The following is a 16,671-nucleotide window of genomic DNA, read 5'->3' on the forward strand; positions in this document are numbered from 1 at the left end:
TAGTGGGTTTGTGCACTAGAGCCTACAGGTGCCCCGTGGGTGTGTCCACACAAGTGAGCCCATGGAGTGATCATGTGACGAATTGTCACGACCTAACAACAATCACGCACTGAATTCTATGTGAAAAGAATATAACCAAAGTGTATTATAAGTTTATTTCAGACAAATAAGAGAAGTATTTTTATTAACGTAAAGAGCATTTTAAATTTTCTCATATACATCTACATGACTGGATCATGGGTCCAAAGGAGGAAATTTGACAAACTTTGTATATCCAAAGAACACAGGATCATGGATTGATTATTGATGTTACCACGGCGGAAGTAGGAAAAGCTCTCAAAAAAATGGGGGGATCAAAGGCAGTTGGACCTGATAACATTCCGATTGAGGTGTGCAGGGGTTTAGGAGAGGAGGGAATTCATTGGCTTACTAAACTCTTTAGTGTCATCTTGAGGTCTATTAAGATGCCAGAAGAATGGAGGGTTAGCACACTTATCCCACTGTTCAAAAACAAGGGTGATGCACAAGTATGCGAGAACTATAGAGGGATCAAACTTCTAAGTCACACTATGAAACTGCGGGAAAGAGTGATTGAGAAAAGAATTAGACGAGAGACGGTAATTAGAGAGAATCAATTCGGATTCATGCCGGGAAGATCAACCACCGAGGCAATTCATCTTTTGAGGTATGTCACAAAGGTACATTGGGGTAATACAAGACATGTATGATAGAGTGTCGACTAACATACATACTCCGGTGGGTATGACAGAGTCTTTCCCAATTAAAGTGGGATTACATCAGGGATCAGCACTAAGTCCTTTCATTTTTACGGTCAATATGAAGGAAATCTCTAAATCCATGTGGGAGACCATATGAAGGGGTTTCCTTGGAGGGAAGCCTTGGAGGGTAAAGGGTTGCGCATAAGCCGTACGAAGACAGAATACTTGCAATACAATTTCATTAGGACATAATCGATACGCGAGCCAGAGGTGACCATAAGGTGGGAAGTTGTTGCATATACGTCCAAGTTCAAATATTTGGGATCGATGATTCAGAGTAATGGGGAGATTGATGGGGACGTTACTAGCCATATAAAAGTGGGTTGACTTAAGTGGCGAGCAACAATCGGAGTGCTTTGCGATAAAAAGTTCCCGAGAAGATTAAAAGGTAAATTTTACCGCATTGCAATTAGGCCGGCGTTGTTGTTCGGGATAGAATGTTGGCCCGTAAAGAAGCTTTTCATATAGAGGATGGAACTAATAAAAATGCGCATATTGCGGTGAATGTGTGGTAATACTATGATGGATAGGATAAGAAACCAAAAGTTCACGGAGAAGTTAGGGGTTGCACGCAACCCCTCTCCGCAAAGATGCGGGAGAACAGATTGAGATGGTTTGGGCATGTGTAGAGAAAGACACATGACGCCCCAGTAAGAATGATCGAATGCATCATAGTAGAGGGCAAGATAAGTCGAGGAAGACCTAGGAGAACGTGGGAGGAACAGATTAAGAGTGACATACACGAATGTGTCTTAGATTACTAAACTCGTCCCTTTACCCATCGTTTGCTATTGTTCTTTGCCTTTAATCATCGCTCTTTACTTTCTTCTTTACCTTTATCTTTACTTTTAGTTAATTGTACGTATTCTCTTTCTTCTATTTATAAGTTGTAGGTTTCTCACTCTTTGAAAACCTTTCTCGAGCCGAGGGACTCTTTGACCGCACTCACTTTTATGGATATGAGTTGCTGTCTTTCTTCCCTCCCCAGACCCTGTCCATAGTTTTGTATGAACGGGATACACTGGGTATGATGATGATGAAAACATCTACATGACTGGAAAAAACTATAACGAGCTGTTTACATGCTTCATTCCTATCCTTGCACTATAATTGTATGATGATCCAAATACCGACTCGGCTTCAGCATCACCAGCCTCGGCTACTCACCACTTGAGTGTTTCCATCGGAATGACTTCACAGTATGAAAGTTTTTATCATATACACAGATTATCAATTATGTTATACATTCTACATAAACGATGATCACCAATCACCATGTGACACAGTTTGTATAAGTTTACACTTCATTATTTGATAAAGAAAATTTTGCAAGTTGAGCATCGGACCAAGCAACAAACCTGTTCTAACATATTACCATTATATGGCTGCAGCCTGCAAGACAACAATATTTTAGGCAGCTCATGTAGCAACTGTTTCTGGAACCTGTTTACGTTCAAGAGTCTTCTCGTACTCCTCAATTGATTTGAAAAGCTCCGAAAAGTTTCCCTTTCCAAATCCTCCGCAACCACCCTTTTGGTACATCTTGCCGTCTTCATCTTTCATCATGCAACCAATTCTTTGGATAATCTCGATAAATATGGTTGGCCTAATCAAAAATCAACATGGCCGGGTCAAGCTATATCCAATTATATGGTGCAAGAAACAATCTTTGCTTGTAGAGCTAAAAAGAGTTAGATAAAGCGGTTCTCGTTCTTAAAACTAATCAACTTATTATAATTGCCATAATAAATCCAATTTAGTAAAATTACAGGCTTTAGATTTATAAATATACTTAATGCACTAAAATGAAATTGAGTTCAGCTAGTAGTCAGTAATCAAGATTGGGATAAATAAATCAGATTTTCTTAGGTTAAACTTGCAATTATACCAAATACTAGCAGATTAATTTCAAAAAAGAAAAAATAGAACACCCACAACATGTTTGAAAAACTTTCCTAAATTTGGATATCGATACCAGGAATGGTAGGATCCAATTTCCTTGCCCTTCAAATCCACCAAAACCTTCTAAATGGGAAAAAGATTTGGACGGAAAGCACAAGCATTCGTCTATCCCCTCGGCCTGTCCTTCCCCTTCCATATATTCCATTTCCCTTTCTCTCCATCGTTGCTATCCAAACAAGCCTTTTAGTAGAATATTAGGAATCTAATAGTAGAATATCCTATGGACAGAAACATGGGCTCCGCTCTCAATGTAATCTCCTCTATCTTCATTCTGCACATTTTTGTTAGAAGTTCAACAATCAACAATGGATGTCTCTGTTACAAAGAGGCCTTTATCACCAATAACAACAGACTTTCCCATGTCACTTCCGATTTCCAGACCTCACGAAAAAAAAAGGAAGCCATCAAGCCATGAAATACTTCACAAGCGAACCTCAAGAGTCAAGATCATGGTACCCTAATGAGTCGATAGGACCCCGGTGGCGAATTCAGGGAATAAAAAAACGAGTGATGTCAATTTAAGTAAAACGCACCTACTAGGTTTCAAATCCTAGTTATTATATAAATGGAAGACAATACACTAACCAACTCATCTAGGGTATATTTATTTACTTATAACATATGATTTTATTTTGATTTAATTGATGTTAACTGACCTTAGTAACACCACTCTAAATCCTCCACTAGTCGGACCATCTTTATTTTCACCTAACCAACAAAATGTACCTTGTTTTCTCAGAAGCTTCATGGTTAAGGCTTCCACTTTTCACCTAAAATTTTAATATACCTAAACTTACTAAATGCAACTCAACTTCAGTTTAGTGCAACTTACGTGGACTTGGTGTTACCAAAATTATTTCTTTACTTTCCTACTTACTTCCCTATGTTGATTGAAAAACCCGGATAAAGCAATACAATAGATCTAGACAGTGATTCCCAACTAAGCCCCACACTTGTGCCCATAAAAGCTCCTATTCCTAGTGCATTACCAATTGAACTGCACTATTCTATGTTCTTCTCTACTTTTGAACTTTGTGAGAGATTAGGCCAATTAAATTTGCAGGGATCACCTTAAATATTAGGTGACCGAATTTAGCCACCTACTCCCTCCTATTCCAATCAAATATCCCATTTGGTTTTCACACTTATTAGTGTATTATTTCAATCACAAATATCTGTACTTGGTTAAAAACTATTGATATTAAAAAAATGACCACTTGACTATATTTTAAATTATAAAATACATGATTGGAGAATAATGCCAAAAAAGCAAAATAAGATATTTGATTAGAATAGTAAAGGAGTGTTAAATATTTTTTTGGCACAAAACTCCCATGAATTCCCTAGTATAAATATGGCAAAAGGTAGAAATGGGTGAACGGAACACTTAGTAGTGAAGGAAATTGAAAGCCAAATGGTTTTAAGTTATTCCTCCACCCAATTCTGCCTATTCTAACAATGGAACTAAGATCTTGATGATGAGGAATATTAAATGCTCAGTAGTTCTAACAATGTAAGTCTAACAATATTAAAATGAAACTGAATGGAGGTAGAATTGAATGACCAAATATCCCTAGTATAATTATGGCACAGGCCGAACCAATCAGCCTTGCAAACAAAGATTAACTTGGGACCAGTTGGAATAGATTTCCAAATTTGCATTGTTAGAGCTACTGCCCCAAGAATCACCAACATTAAGGCTTTGTTCTCATTAACTAAATTCAGCTCAGGACAACTGAAATTAACTTACAACTAACCCGTATCAGGAATATGTTAGGATGGAAGGAAATATAGACAAAGGAAGGGGAGAGATTTAAAGGGATGAGAAATACCTTATTTGAATAACAAAATAGGAGGGAATTGTTTGAATAACAAAATAGGAGGGAAGAGAGTTGAAGGTGAAGGATTTAGAGGGATTGGATAAATGATATTTTCTAATAATAAATTAACTTATCAATCTTTTCAATGTTGAAAAGATTGGAAGAGAAAACTCTATTGTCTCCTCCATTCCCTTCCCTTCCCGCTTAAACAAACAAGCATTATTTTTCTTTCATTTCTCTTCCTCCCTTCCCTTCCCTTTCCCTTCCTTTACTATCTTTTCTCACTAAAATTATTATCCAAACATAGAGTTAGAATTTACAAACAGATAAGGATAAGTACTAAACAAGCTTAATTTATACCAAATATCCAATATAGGGGCATTTTTTCATATAACATGTCACAATCTGCAAATATCTCAAAACAGAGGAGAAATACTTGAAAAGGTAAACCATCTACTAAGAAGTCATACAAGCAACAAAATGCAATCAAATTGGCTAATCAATCAATCAATTATCAAAAGCAAGATTAAAAACTACCTGTCACCAATAGGCTTAGTGAAGATTTGAAGCAAAGTACCCTGATCATCTTTATCCACCAAAATCCCCAACTCTTCACACTCCTTCATCTGCTCCTCACTCAATACATCAGCAGCTCTGTTCCTCAAATTCCGGTAATAAGTCGGAGGCGGCGACGGCATAAACTCAAACCCACCAAGACTACTTCTCTTCCTCATCTCCCTTAAAGTCCAAAATATATCTTTACTCATCAAAGCCAAATGTTGTACACCAGCTCCTTCATTATGCTCCAAATAAGTTTGAATTTGACTCTTCCTTTTTGTCCCATACACAGGTTCATTCATTGGAAACAACACCATTTCATCATTATTTGCCAATACAGCTGAATTCAACCCACTTTCACTCGTCCCAACATCTTCAGCTGTAAACTCAGCAAACTCATGAAACCCAGTAAACTTCTTCAAATAAGCAATTGCAGGAGCCAACTCAGGGACATTCCCTACAGCATGATCCAACCTTCGAAGGCCGAAATCAAGTCCTCGAAACGATGATTCCTCGGGCATTTGCTCAAACCCAGGAAGAAAAAACACATCCCCACATTCATTTCCGTAGCTTACATAACGAAGCACAACATCCCCATATAAATGAACCTCAGATAAAACGACACCGTTTTCCAAGTGAATAGGAGAAACACAGGGGATAGCCCCGTGCGAAACGCTGATATTAAAAGCAGCTTCTGCGTCTTCTACTTCGACAGCAACAGCACGCACGCCAAGACCGTGCGATGTAACGAACTTGGTAAAATGATTGAAATCAAACGAGGGGATTGCAGCAGAAGAAGGGATGGACATGGTAGGAGAGTAAGGTGACGTAAAGAGGAAAGAAAGGTCACCGGAACGAAGAAGAAAAGAAGCGTGAACAGAGTTTCCAGTAGAAAGGTCAGATTTAGCAACGTTAGGCATTCCAAGACCCCAAGAAAAGCGTCTGCTAACATTGGTTGCATCGCCACACCAGAACTCTATATGATGGAAACGCTTAACAGTAAAACGGTCAGATTTGGGGTTAACCCGAATGAAGTTGGAGTAACCCACGAGTTTGAATTCGGAGTCGGGTTGAGTTTCGGGTTTCAAAGTTCCCATGTGAGATGATGAGAGAGAAAGTGAAGGAATAAAACTCAGACGGGGAAGAAGCGAAAATGGTGGTAGTGATAATGAAGGAGAGAGAAAATGGTGGTTTTGAAAACGTAAAAATGGGTGGTGATGAATGGAGAACATAGAAATTGGAATTTATAATGGAAAATAAAATAGGAAAAGTATTTTTGGGGAAATTTATAGGAGTCAGAATAATTAAAAAGAACTTCTAGATGGATTTGTTTTGTAACGGAGAATTGAGGTGGAAGATCGATCTAATAAGAGAAAGATTGACTGCGACTGTAAAGATTAACATTCAACGTCTTCGTTGACGTCCACGGTCTTGTTTTCCTTGCGTGACAAAAAGCTGTTGAGAGTAACGGAAATACGTCACTATAATTATATAGAAATTTCTAATTCATTAGGGTTGTAGATCATCATAAAAATACAAAATGGTCTCGACTTATTTAAAGAATATTTTATATTTCGATTTTATTTAATTTGAGTCTTAACTTTTTTTTTTTTTGAAAAAAAATTTAAAATAAATATCATTAAAAAAAAGTAAACAAAATAAACAAACAAATTAAAATCCAAAAAATTTCACCCTATAAAATTCTATAATTTGCTAATATGATAAATCACCATTATTTATTTAGATTACTTCATACATATATGTACAACTTCCTCTCATTAAATTTACTCTTGTTTGAGAACAATTGCATAAATATTAAGAAAGTAATTGCATTTATTGATTATTCAATGTATACCCTTATTTATACCCATATTTGATTAAAATAATTAGGCCATGCTTGAATTGCACGTAAAAATGTTAAAGGGTAAATAATTTAAGAGACATATTACATGAGAAAATTTTAATGGATTAAAGAATTTATAGAGTAATACATGTAATTGTTTGGCATTTTATAAGGGTAAATAAAAAGTCAAAAAATCTAACCCTTCATTTAAAAAAAAAAAACCTCTTCTATCATTATTTATCATCAACTCCACAACAAGAACTTAATCACTTTCTTCACTTTACTAGCCTCCATTGATGTCAGGACAATATAATATGCCAGTACTTCTATTGATGATTATGGCAATGGAGGTTATGAAGGTTGAAAAAGGGTTTGCAATGGAAGAAAAAGTTTTTTCTAGATCTTATTTTTTGTGATTTTCATATCTAAGATTTTGTTTTCGGAATTGCTTTTGAATGTTTTATTTACTTTTATGTAACAAAAAAATTAAAATTGATTGCAATATTAGATTTTCATAATTCTCTATTTGATTATTGACAGGAAATAGTAAAAAAAAAAAAAAAAAAAAAAAAAAAAAAAAAAAAGAAACAAGAATACTTGTTTTTTAATTTTCAAATGTTGAGATTTTCATAATTTTTTGATACTTTTTTTTTGTAAATCACAAATATTCATTTTTAAATTTAAAATTAGTTAGTTTGATTTTGAATTTGAATATCTTTTTTATTTTGATTTTATCGTTAATTTCTATGATTTGGGTTTTAAAGATCAAATAACTAAATTTAATGGTAATGGTATTTTTAGTTCCCAGAAATATATCCATAAGGGGGAGGGTGGATTAAATATTTACCCTTGAATAAGGTGAAAAAATTGACTCTAGATATTTACTTCAAATCTAGGCAATTTATTTTTACTTCGAATAATTAAGGGGTACTTTTTACCTCCTAATTCTTCTAATCTAGGCATGTCTTTAATATAGTTGGATAATAGGAGAGAAAAATAGCATAAATAACAAAATAGAGGGTAAACATTTTACATGCACAAAAAAAATAAAACCTTCATCATCTTAAAATGGAGGGAAATTAGAATTTTTAAAAAGGAAATTTTTCCCACCAAAAGACAAACAACATAATACAGTCATTGTCTATATAAGACCCACATAAATATAAGAGAAAATTATAATAAACTACCTATAATATACCCCTCTTTGCAAAAAACTACATATCTAGAATTTTTTCCAAAAAACTACCTTATATAATACATTTCTTTGCAAAAGATTACCTTATAACGGTTTTTAGCATTTGACCGTTAAAATTAACCGTTGACTATCACGTGATAGTTACGTGACCTTAAAAAATTAAAAAATTAAAAAATTAAAAAATAATTATAATTATAATAAAAATAATAATAATAAAAATAATAAAAATAAAAATAATAATAATAATAATAATAATAATAATAATAATAATAATAATAATAATAAGTAAAAATAAAAAAAATAGAAATAAAAATAAAAATAATAATAATAATAATAATAATAATAATAATAATAATAATAATAATAATAATAATAATAATAATAATAAAAATAATTGGAAAAAAAAAAAAATAATAATAATTAAAAAAAAAATAAAAAAAAAAAAAAATAATAATAATTAAAATTAAAATTAAAATTAAAATAAAAACAAAAATAAAAATAATAACAATAATAATAATAATAATAATAATAATAATAATAATAATAATAATAATAATAATAATTTATAAAACTAATTTTGAAAAAAAATTTATTTTTTTAATTTTTATATTTTTATTATCATTATTTATTTTTTTTTATTTTTACTTTTTATTTTAATTTTTATTATTATTATTATTATTATTATTATTATTATTATTATTTATTATTATTATTTTGTTATTATTATTATTATTTTTATTATTTTTATTATTATTATTATTATTTTTTTAATTTTTTAAGGTCACGTGACTATCACGTGATAGTCAACGGTTAATTTTAACGGTCAAATGCTAAAAACCGTTATAAGGTAGTCTTTTGCAAAGAAATGTATTATATAAGGTAGTCTTTTGCAAAAAATTTTAGATAAGGTAGTTTTTTGCAAAGAGGGGTATAGAATAGGTAGTTTATTATAATTTTCTCTAAATATAATTTAACTTTTAATCTTGAACTTCCTTTAAAAAAAAGTTATGCCATCATCTTCAATATTCACCATCACACGCTACACATTAATTAACAATGCCAATCATACATTCATAAGGTCATTCTATTGAAGCATTTGCAGGTGATATGTTAGTGGATTCATTTGAATAAGAACAAGTACATCCAAACATAGAGGTATATACTTCTTATTTTGATGAATTGAGCATTAATGATGATGGTGATGAGTACATGATTGATGTTATAATGATGTAAATGATAATGTCAGTAATATGTCGAATCAACAATAAATTCACAATCAAGTGAGAAATCAATATCAATGAAAAAAAAACTCATAATACAACAGTTTATTCAAGTACCAAATTCCTAAAATTGGATTTTGCCCTCTTGTTGAGTTAAGGCAATTTGCCTTGAGCACTCAATTAATAGATGGACTTTAAGGAGACTTTGGGTAACAGTTAAAAATTTCATACAAAGGGGGTAAATCACTGATGTAAGTAACAAGAAAAAAGCAAGAGATAGAATGAAATCAAAGATTTTTTACATGAACCTTTTAAAGGAGATTCCAGCGGAGAAAAGAATTATAATTAGGGCAATATTAGCAAGTGCTTTAGATGTAACTAAAGTTTATAGGATGCTAAAAAGGTGGGGAATTAAGGACACAAACCAACAACATAAAACCCAAGCTCAGTCATAGACAAAAGATGAATATACTTCAATTTGTGCTAAACCGAGTAATTCACAATGTATAAATCAGTCACAGTTACATATATAATGTGGTACACATTGATGAAAAGTGGTTTTACATGAGTAGAGAGATTGAAAGATTAGATCTCTTTCCTTGGGAATAAGATGAACCATATAGAGTTGTCCAAAACAAATCTTTTATTGGAAAAGTAGTGTTTTTAGCTATTATTCCTAGACACAATTAGACACAGATGAAGAAGCTTTTTGGGATGGGAAATTTGGTATATTTCCTTCCATTTACTTCCACATAAAACACATGCACAAAGAAACTCAGAAATTAGACAGTAAGTACACCTGAATTGAAGGCCATAACAAATATTATAGGGATGGACAAAGTTATTTCATGAAGTTCTTTCAATAATTAGAGCAAAGTGGCAACAAATGGAGTGAGGGATATATGGCTGCAATAAAATAATGCAAGGCCACACGTTTTAACTAATGATCTAAATTTATAGAAATAGTTAATAGGGATGGATTCAGTATCAGACTATTATGTCTAACTTTATCTAATCCTAATATGAATATTTCAGATTTTGGGTTCTTTAAAGCTATACAAGCAAAAAATTTCAAACATTTCCTACCAAAGTCAATGAATTGGTAAAAGTTGTTACTTGTTACTGATGCATATGGTAACTTTGAACCAAAGGTAATCAACTACACATGCCTACAATACCAAGCATATATGCAAAGGGGCCAACATTTATAAAATGCACACGTGGTGAAGAACAAGCTAGATATATTGGATTTTTAGCCAACACATATATAAGTTCCATTAGAACTAGTTCATACAGTTCATCAATATCTAATTGAGTATAGCTGATGTTAATTTAGACTAAACAATCTGTAATTGACACCAATTATAAACTAAGTTGATAACATACAAGTACATTTTGGCATGGTAAAAATGATTCATATTGTAACTAACGTAGATCATCATATATATTATGAGTGTGTTTTTTTGTTAGGATATTAACGACAAATTGTTGCATTGTCTCTCAACTTAGTTCATTAAGGTACAATGCTTTATGTCACACAATGCAGACATGTATTCGTCATTCATTTATAATTGCATCAAATAATCAACTACTCATCATCAAATTGGAATTCAAACCCAAAGCCTTCAAACATGGAAACTCATCATCATTTGCTTAAAGGGCCAAACACAAGTTCATTGAGCCGCTAATAATCATATGCAAAGGCATATGAGGTGGCAATTAAAGAGTAGTCATATAGGCCTAACATCATCATTTTTTAATCCCCTTTCATTATAGGGTCTAATACAATATTGTGTGTTGTGCTGCCACGTTAGAACTCATACAAGATATTAAAACTTCAGCAAAATCAAATAATACAACGTATGAATCTTTATTTAAATTTAATTTCTATTTTTAGCATCAATTTAAACTGTCTTTCCTATTTTTAGTATCAATTTAAATTTTCATGTTATTTATAGGAAAGCGTATAATTAGTATAGCTTAATTTCAAAACAACTAATTTAAATTCAAATATTCAAATATAAACCATGTAATAAGATATTCAATCATTAAGCATAAAACATGTAATACATTTAAATACTTAATTATCTTGAGCACACGTTTATTTTAAAATTCAAATTTAAAATACAAATATAATTCAAGTATTTCAATGTCTTGAACATACATTTATTTAATTCAAATATAAATATAATCTTATCCAAAAGCTTAAATCTAAATTCAAAATTTAAATATAACTTTTTCTAAATTATCTTAAGTCATTTAATTTAATCTCAATTAAATATATTTCTGACTTAAATAATTTGTCAATTAATCAATTAATATTAACTATGATTTTTGGACCGACTTAAACAACTAAATATAATTACCTAATTTATTGTTTAATTTAATATGTGTTTTGAATTATATCAAAGAGAATTGAGTCATTCACAGAAAATCTTGGATTGTATGGAAAAAGACGATTCCGTAATCTGATCCTTAGAACTTGGAGCTGTGGCTGAAGGTCGGTTTAACAACCTATTTTGTTATAGTTATGATAATGTAATAAAAATCTAAACCACGTTGCATGATAGGTAAATGAAGAAACAAAGCAGAAGGGATCAACGAAAGATATGATGTTCTCAATCCCATATCTCATCAGCCATATAAGCTCCTTTATCACTCTTCTTGAAGGAGATGTGATCCTTACAGGTCATCAAAAACCATAAGGATATTCTCAACGAAAGATATGTTTATGAAACCATAAAGATCTCAGCTATGGATTACAATAAACAAAAACCTTCAAAAACAAAGGTCATCAAACAGCTAGCTATTCAGCTATGGATTATAATAAACAGGTTTGTTATGTTCAATGCGGCTTTTGTGATACTGTGCTTGCAGTAAGTCATCCTCTTCAATTGTTATTTGTTATAAAAAGGAAAAAGATTAGACTGTTTTATTGAATATATATAATAATTCTCCTATTGATTTTGATTTTTGAGTGAAAATGAAAGTGATGATAATGAAAATGCTGATGAGCAGGTGAGTGTGCCAAGTAGCAGCTTGTTCAAGACTGTGACTGTGAGATGTGGGCACTGAACTAACTTCTTTTATCAGTGAAAATGAAAGTGATGAAAATGAAAATGCTGATTTTTGAGTGAAAATGAAAATGAAATTGAATCTGCTGCTTTATTTGGAGAACTTTTTATTTGTTTTTAACAACTTTTAATGTTGTGTAGAGCAGGTTGTACTTGAGGAGTTTTGCATTTATTAGCTACATTTTATCTTTAATTTTTACTCCTACAAGTGGCTTGTTTAGCGTGTGAAAACTATATCTTATTGCATTGTTTTATTGGATTTTACGCTTGTTTTGTTGCTTTGGTGTTTTATTTCATTTCAGGATCTAATCATCAAAATCGAGCACAAACTAGCCTTTTTGTTGCATACATTGCTCACCTAAAAGCCGAGGGCTCAAAGAAGTGAAACATCATGAGTCAAGCCATAAGAACAAAACCAAAAGAAGCCCACTCGACCAAAATTAGCTCGAGCCAAGATAGCTCTAGCAGTCCAGAAGCATGTACTTGAGATCAGAAGCTAAGTATCACATTTTTGAAGGTCCGGTCGAGCGAGTGTAGTCAAACTTCTAGTAGCTTCTGATCATTAGTAGGATGCATTTCAAGGGTACAGGACATTTGCTCAACCAAGTCGAGCGAGATAACTCGGGTCGAGCGAAAATGATTTTCACATTCTGCCCAATTTTTAAAGTTTCTGATATTGTACTTGATGGTGGCTCAACTGGTTGAGCGGGCTCTGCTCGGATCGAGCGAGATAGGCGGCGACAACAGCTTTTGCGATCTTTTTAAATATCATTCGAGGTTCAATCATATTTATTCCTTTTTATTGTTGCTGCCAGGATTGCTTAGCCACCCTATCCTATCAATTAGGGTTGGCACCTCCCTCCTACAACCTAGGGGAGGTGGAACAATCATGAAACCACCACTCCCCATTGTTTTGAAGGCTATAAATAGAGAAGACGAATATGGAGCTGGGCATATGAGATTTCACCCTTCATTTTGAGTAACTTTTATGTATTTTTCATAGCTTAGCTTTCATTTCAATTAAAAATTAGTGTTTAGCATAATTTCTCTTTCAGTTCAATTAAAAAACTTTCAATTTCCAATCACAATTTTGATTTCAATCCTCTATTGTATCATTTTGCAATTTGGATTTTTCATCCATTGATGTATTATTATTGAAGCTTTTGGAAGGTATTACTTTAATTATCAACAATCATCTTGTTCATCCTTAGATTGAACCTAAAGGAGTAAATTCTATCTTTTGCTTATATTGTTTTCAATTCATGTCACCTAGTTATCTTTGATTAATTGCTATTAGTTTCATATATTCATGCTTGTAGTTCTTCAACTTATATTGCATTTATCTTTTTAGAGTACTCTGGTTTAATTCATTCATCTATGGTTCTTGGCTTGTTTGCAATTTACAATCTCAATATGATCATGGGTGAGTAGTTTACTTTGGCTTAGACTAGGCATTATCACCATGTATGTAATCTAAATTACTTTCTTTACCTTTGGCTTGATTGTGTTGTTTATGTTTTAAGATGGATTTTGCTATCATGTGGAGTGTCGTTGAATCTATGCTTAAAAATTAAGTCATCTCCATGAGAATAGGTAGTTGAGTATGATTTAGGAATCTTTTGTTGCTCAAGAGAGAACATTACTATTTATGATACGTTCTTCTCCGTAACAAAACATCCATGAGCTTAGGTTAAAGTTTAGTAAGCACTTCTTTGGTGAGAAAACCTAGTATATGCCTCTTTAGCTTATTGATCATTTTATTCTAGCTTTAGTTTATTGCATCCTTATTTACTTTTATGCTTCATTTTCATTAAGTAATTTTAATTGCTTTCTTTAATTTTTTCTACCACCAAACATTATGTTATACGTTTTCGAACATACTAATCGATCGAGAAACTATTAACTTGACCCCCACTCCTTGTGGATTCGACCTGTACTTGCCGTTGTACTAAGCTACGCCGTGCATTTGTGGTATTACTATTGAAGAACGTAAAGTCTCGATCAGCATTGTTGAAGGTCTGATGACTACCATTAATGCTACTACAGGGTTGGGAATAAAAGTCCTATATTTTGCTGTAACTAACATCAAATCGATTACTTGAGTTATTGGCGTGAACAATGAATGATTAGTTGCTGCAATTCGAATTTCTTGGGTATTGACTATTTGTTACTGGGTTGGGAATATTTGTTTCTGCAATTGGAATTTCTTGTATATTGACTATTTGTTATCTGACTTAATGATTCACTGAAATTAGGTCCAAGTTTTGATCTGCCTTTGCATCCCTTAGTTTTGAATAATTGAAACCTGCCTCTCAAATGCCAATTTTGCAATCCTATAGAGTAGCCTCTTCTTGTAGTACTAATCAGGGATCATATAAATATAATGCTCATTGAAGTTGTGTTTCTGACTAAATATTATACTTCTACTGAAACAAAATATAAGTGCAAATGTGCAGCTGCTTCAGCCAGTGTTAGGATTTCATTCAACCCTTTTTGATCCTCTGATCTAAAGAAAACAAGCTAGCCTGAACTACTAAACACTTTAGATCAGAAATGGCTAAAACGTACTAGCTAATCTTATTGAAAAGCTTAGGAGTTGTACAACTCGCTGATACATTTGATGATAATTGTTCATGAAATGGTTCTCTGTAATTGTGTAATTGAACTATATATTTTGATACAGTGAATGCACAATAATTTCAGTAACTCAGATTTCAATTGGCATGTAAATTGTAATGCCTGGTTCTTATTTCTTTGCTTTATGTGTTATGCAGCAAGTTTCCAAAGAAGGCGTCACGCCTATCCTCACCTGCTAGGCCCCGTTTTTGATCTGTACCATCTCGTTCTCGATCTAGATCAAGGTCTCGTTCGTTGTCAAGTTATGACATTTACTTCTTTTTTTTGTTCTGTCCTACCAAAGATTATCAACGAATGTTGTGTTCCTTTTTAATGATAATATTGGCCTAGTTAATGTATTGCTATTTTTGAGTTGAAACATCCAAATCTTTTAGCCTATTTTCACAATTGAAATTTGCTCTATTTTCTCTTATCCTATATTGATAATCTGTAGCTCTATCCTACTACCATTTTTAAGTGAAGGTAATAGATTTTGTTTGACCTACCCTGAAGGTCCAAAACCAAAAAAAGAAAGATATTGTAATAACTACTCCTGTTATTTAAGGGTGGTTTGTTATGAGTCTCATGACTGACGGCCCTAGTTTTCTCCTTAGGTGTGTTTGTATTTACTTTTGGAATAAGAGATGATGATATAGTTGGGAGTATAAGTCTTAATAAGAAATTTTCACTTTTGCTTTGGTATTGCCACATTATATTCCTTGGTAGTGCTATGATAATGATAGGGTCAGCTTTCTTTTTTTTTTTTTTTTTTTCTGATTCAATTTTCATGTGTAAAGATTGCTGGTAGGTTCTTTCTCAGTCGCCTAAACTCTAACCCAAAAAAATTTCACTTACTTTCCAAATACAACTTAATGTAGTAGGGTAGTAAGGTTCGTATCCATAGAGAGATGGGGTTTAAGAAGGTTTTAGTATGATATGTGCTTTGGCAGATGAAATTGAAAAGAATCAATAACACAAAGAAAAGGGGGGTTTGATTTGTTTTTCTAAAATAAAATAACTTGAATAAGCAATGAACTAAGTGAAATCTATAACAATGTTGTTTTCTAAAACTCAATGAAAAGGATATCTTGAGTTAAGTTAATTGTATACTTCTTGTTTCTCATTGATCATTGAATACTTTACTTAAGAGATTCACTTTTGATTACCTATTGTGAAGATGATTATACTTCTCTGCTCCTTAAGTGTAGCTAAACATCAAAATCAGTTTGAATGTAAAGCTCTTACTATTAGTTAATTTACTCTAATCAGAGAATAAATTCAATCCAACAATAGCTTTAAGAAAAGAGAATCAATAGGTTTGCTAAAACTATTCAAGCAAATAGTTTTCAATCAAAATGAAAAGTTCATTTAGATTCTAATCATTCATAATCTGCATTCACAATTAGAGCTAGTTGCTACCATTAATCCAAGTACAAAACTAACTGATTTTGCAAATCGATTTAGCATAAATGAATATTGCAATAACAAGAAGAATAGTTGATTTCCAATTCAAACAACATTCATAAGATTATAATAAGAACTCTTCAATAATCAAAAGTATATTAAGTAGAGGAATTCTTACAATGAGTAATTAGAAGTTTCCA

At 32.2% G+C, this 16,671-nt stretch overlaps 2 protein-coding genes across 2 annotated transcripts; one reads left to right on the forward strand and one right to left on the reverse strand.

Annotated features, from left to right (window-relative positions):
* Positions 1-344: 344 nt before the first annotated feature.
* LOC130805519 (uncharacterized) lies at positions 345-1,388 on the forward strand. The gene is made up of 3 exons (XM_057670292.1): positions 345-685; positions 844-906; positions 1,310-1,388. Exons 1-3 carry the CDS (start codon positions 345-347, stop codon positions 1,386-1,388), a joined length of 483 nt encoding a protein of 160 aa, XP_057526275.1.
* On the reverse strand, positions 523-6,453 carry LOC130802891 (4-hydroxyphenylpyruvate dioxygenase). Its single transcript, XM_057666999.1, has 2 exons — positions 5,099-6,453; positions 523-2,385 (listed from the first exon to the last, which is right to left on the reverse strand). Exons 1-2 carry the CDS (start codon positions 6,349-6,351, stop codon positions 2,199-2,201), a joined length of 1,440 nt encoding a protein of 479 aa, XP_057522982.1. The 5' UTR covers positions 6,352-6,453; the 3' UTR covers positions 523-2,198.
* Between the last annotated feature and the right edge of the window lie 10,218 nt (positions 6,454-16,671).

The sequence above is a fragment of the Amaranthus tricolor genome, chromosome 2 (genome assembly GCF_026212465.1).
Source record: "Amaranthus tricolor cultivar Red isolate AtriRed21 chromosome 2, ASM2621246v1, whole genome shotgun sequence".
NCBI classification, from domain to species: Eukaryota; Viridiplantae; Streptophyta; class Magnoliopsida; order Caryophyllales; family Amaranthaceae; genus Amaranthus; species Amaranthus tricolor.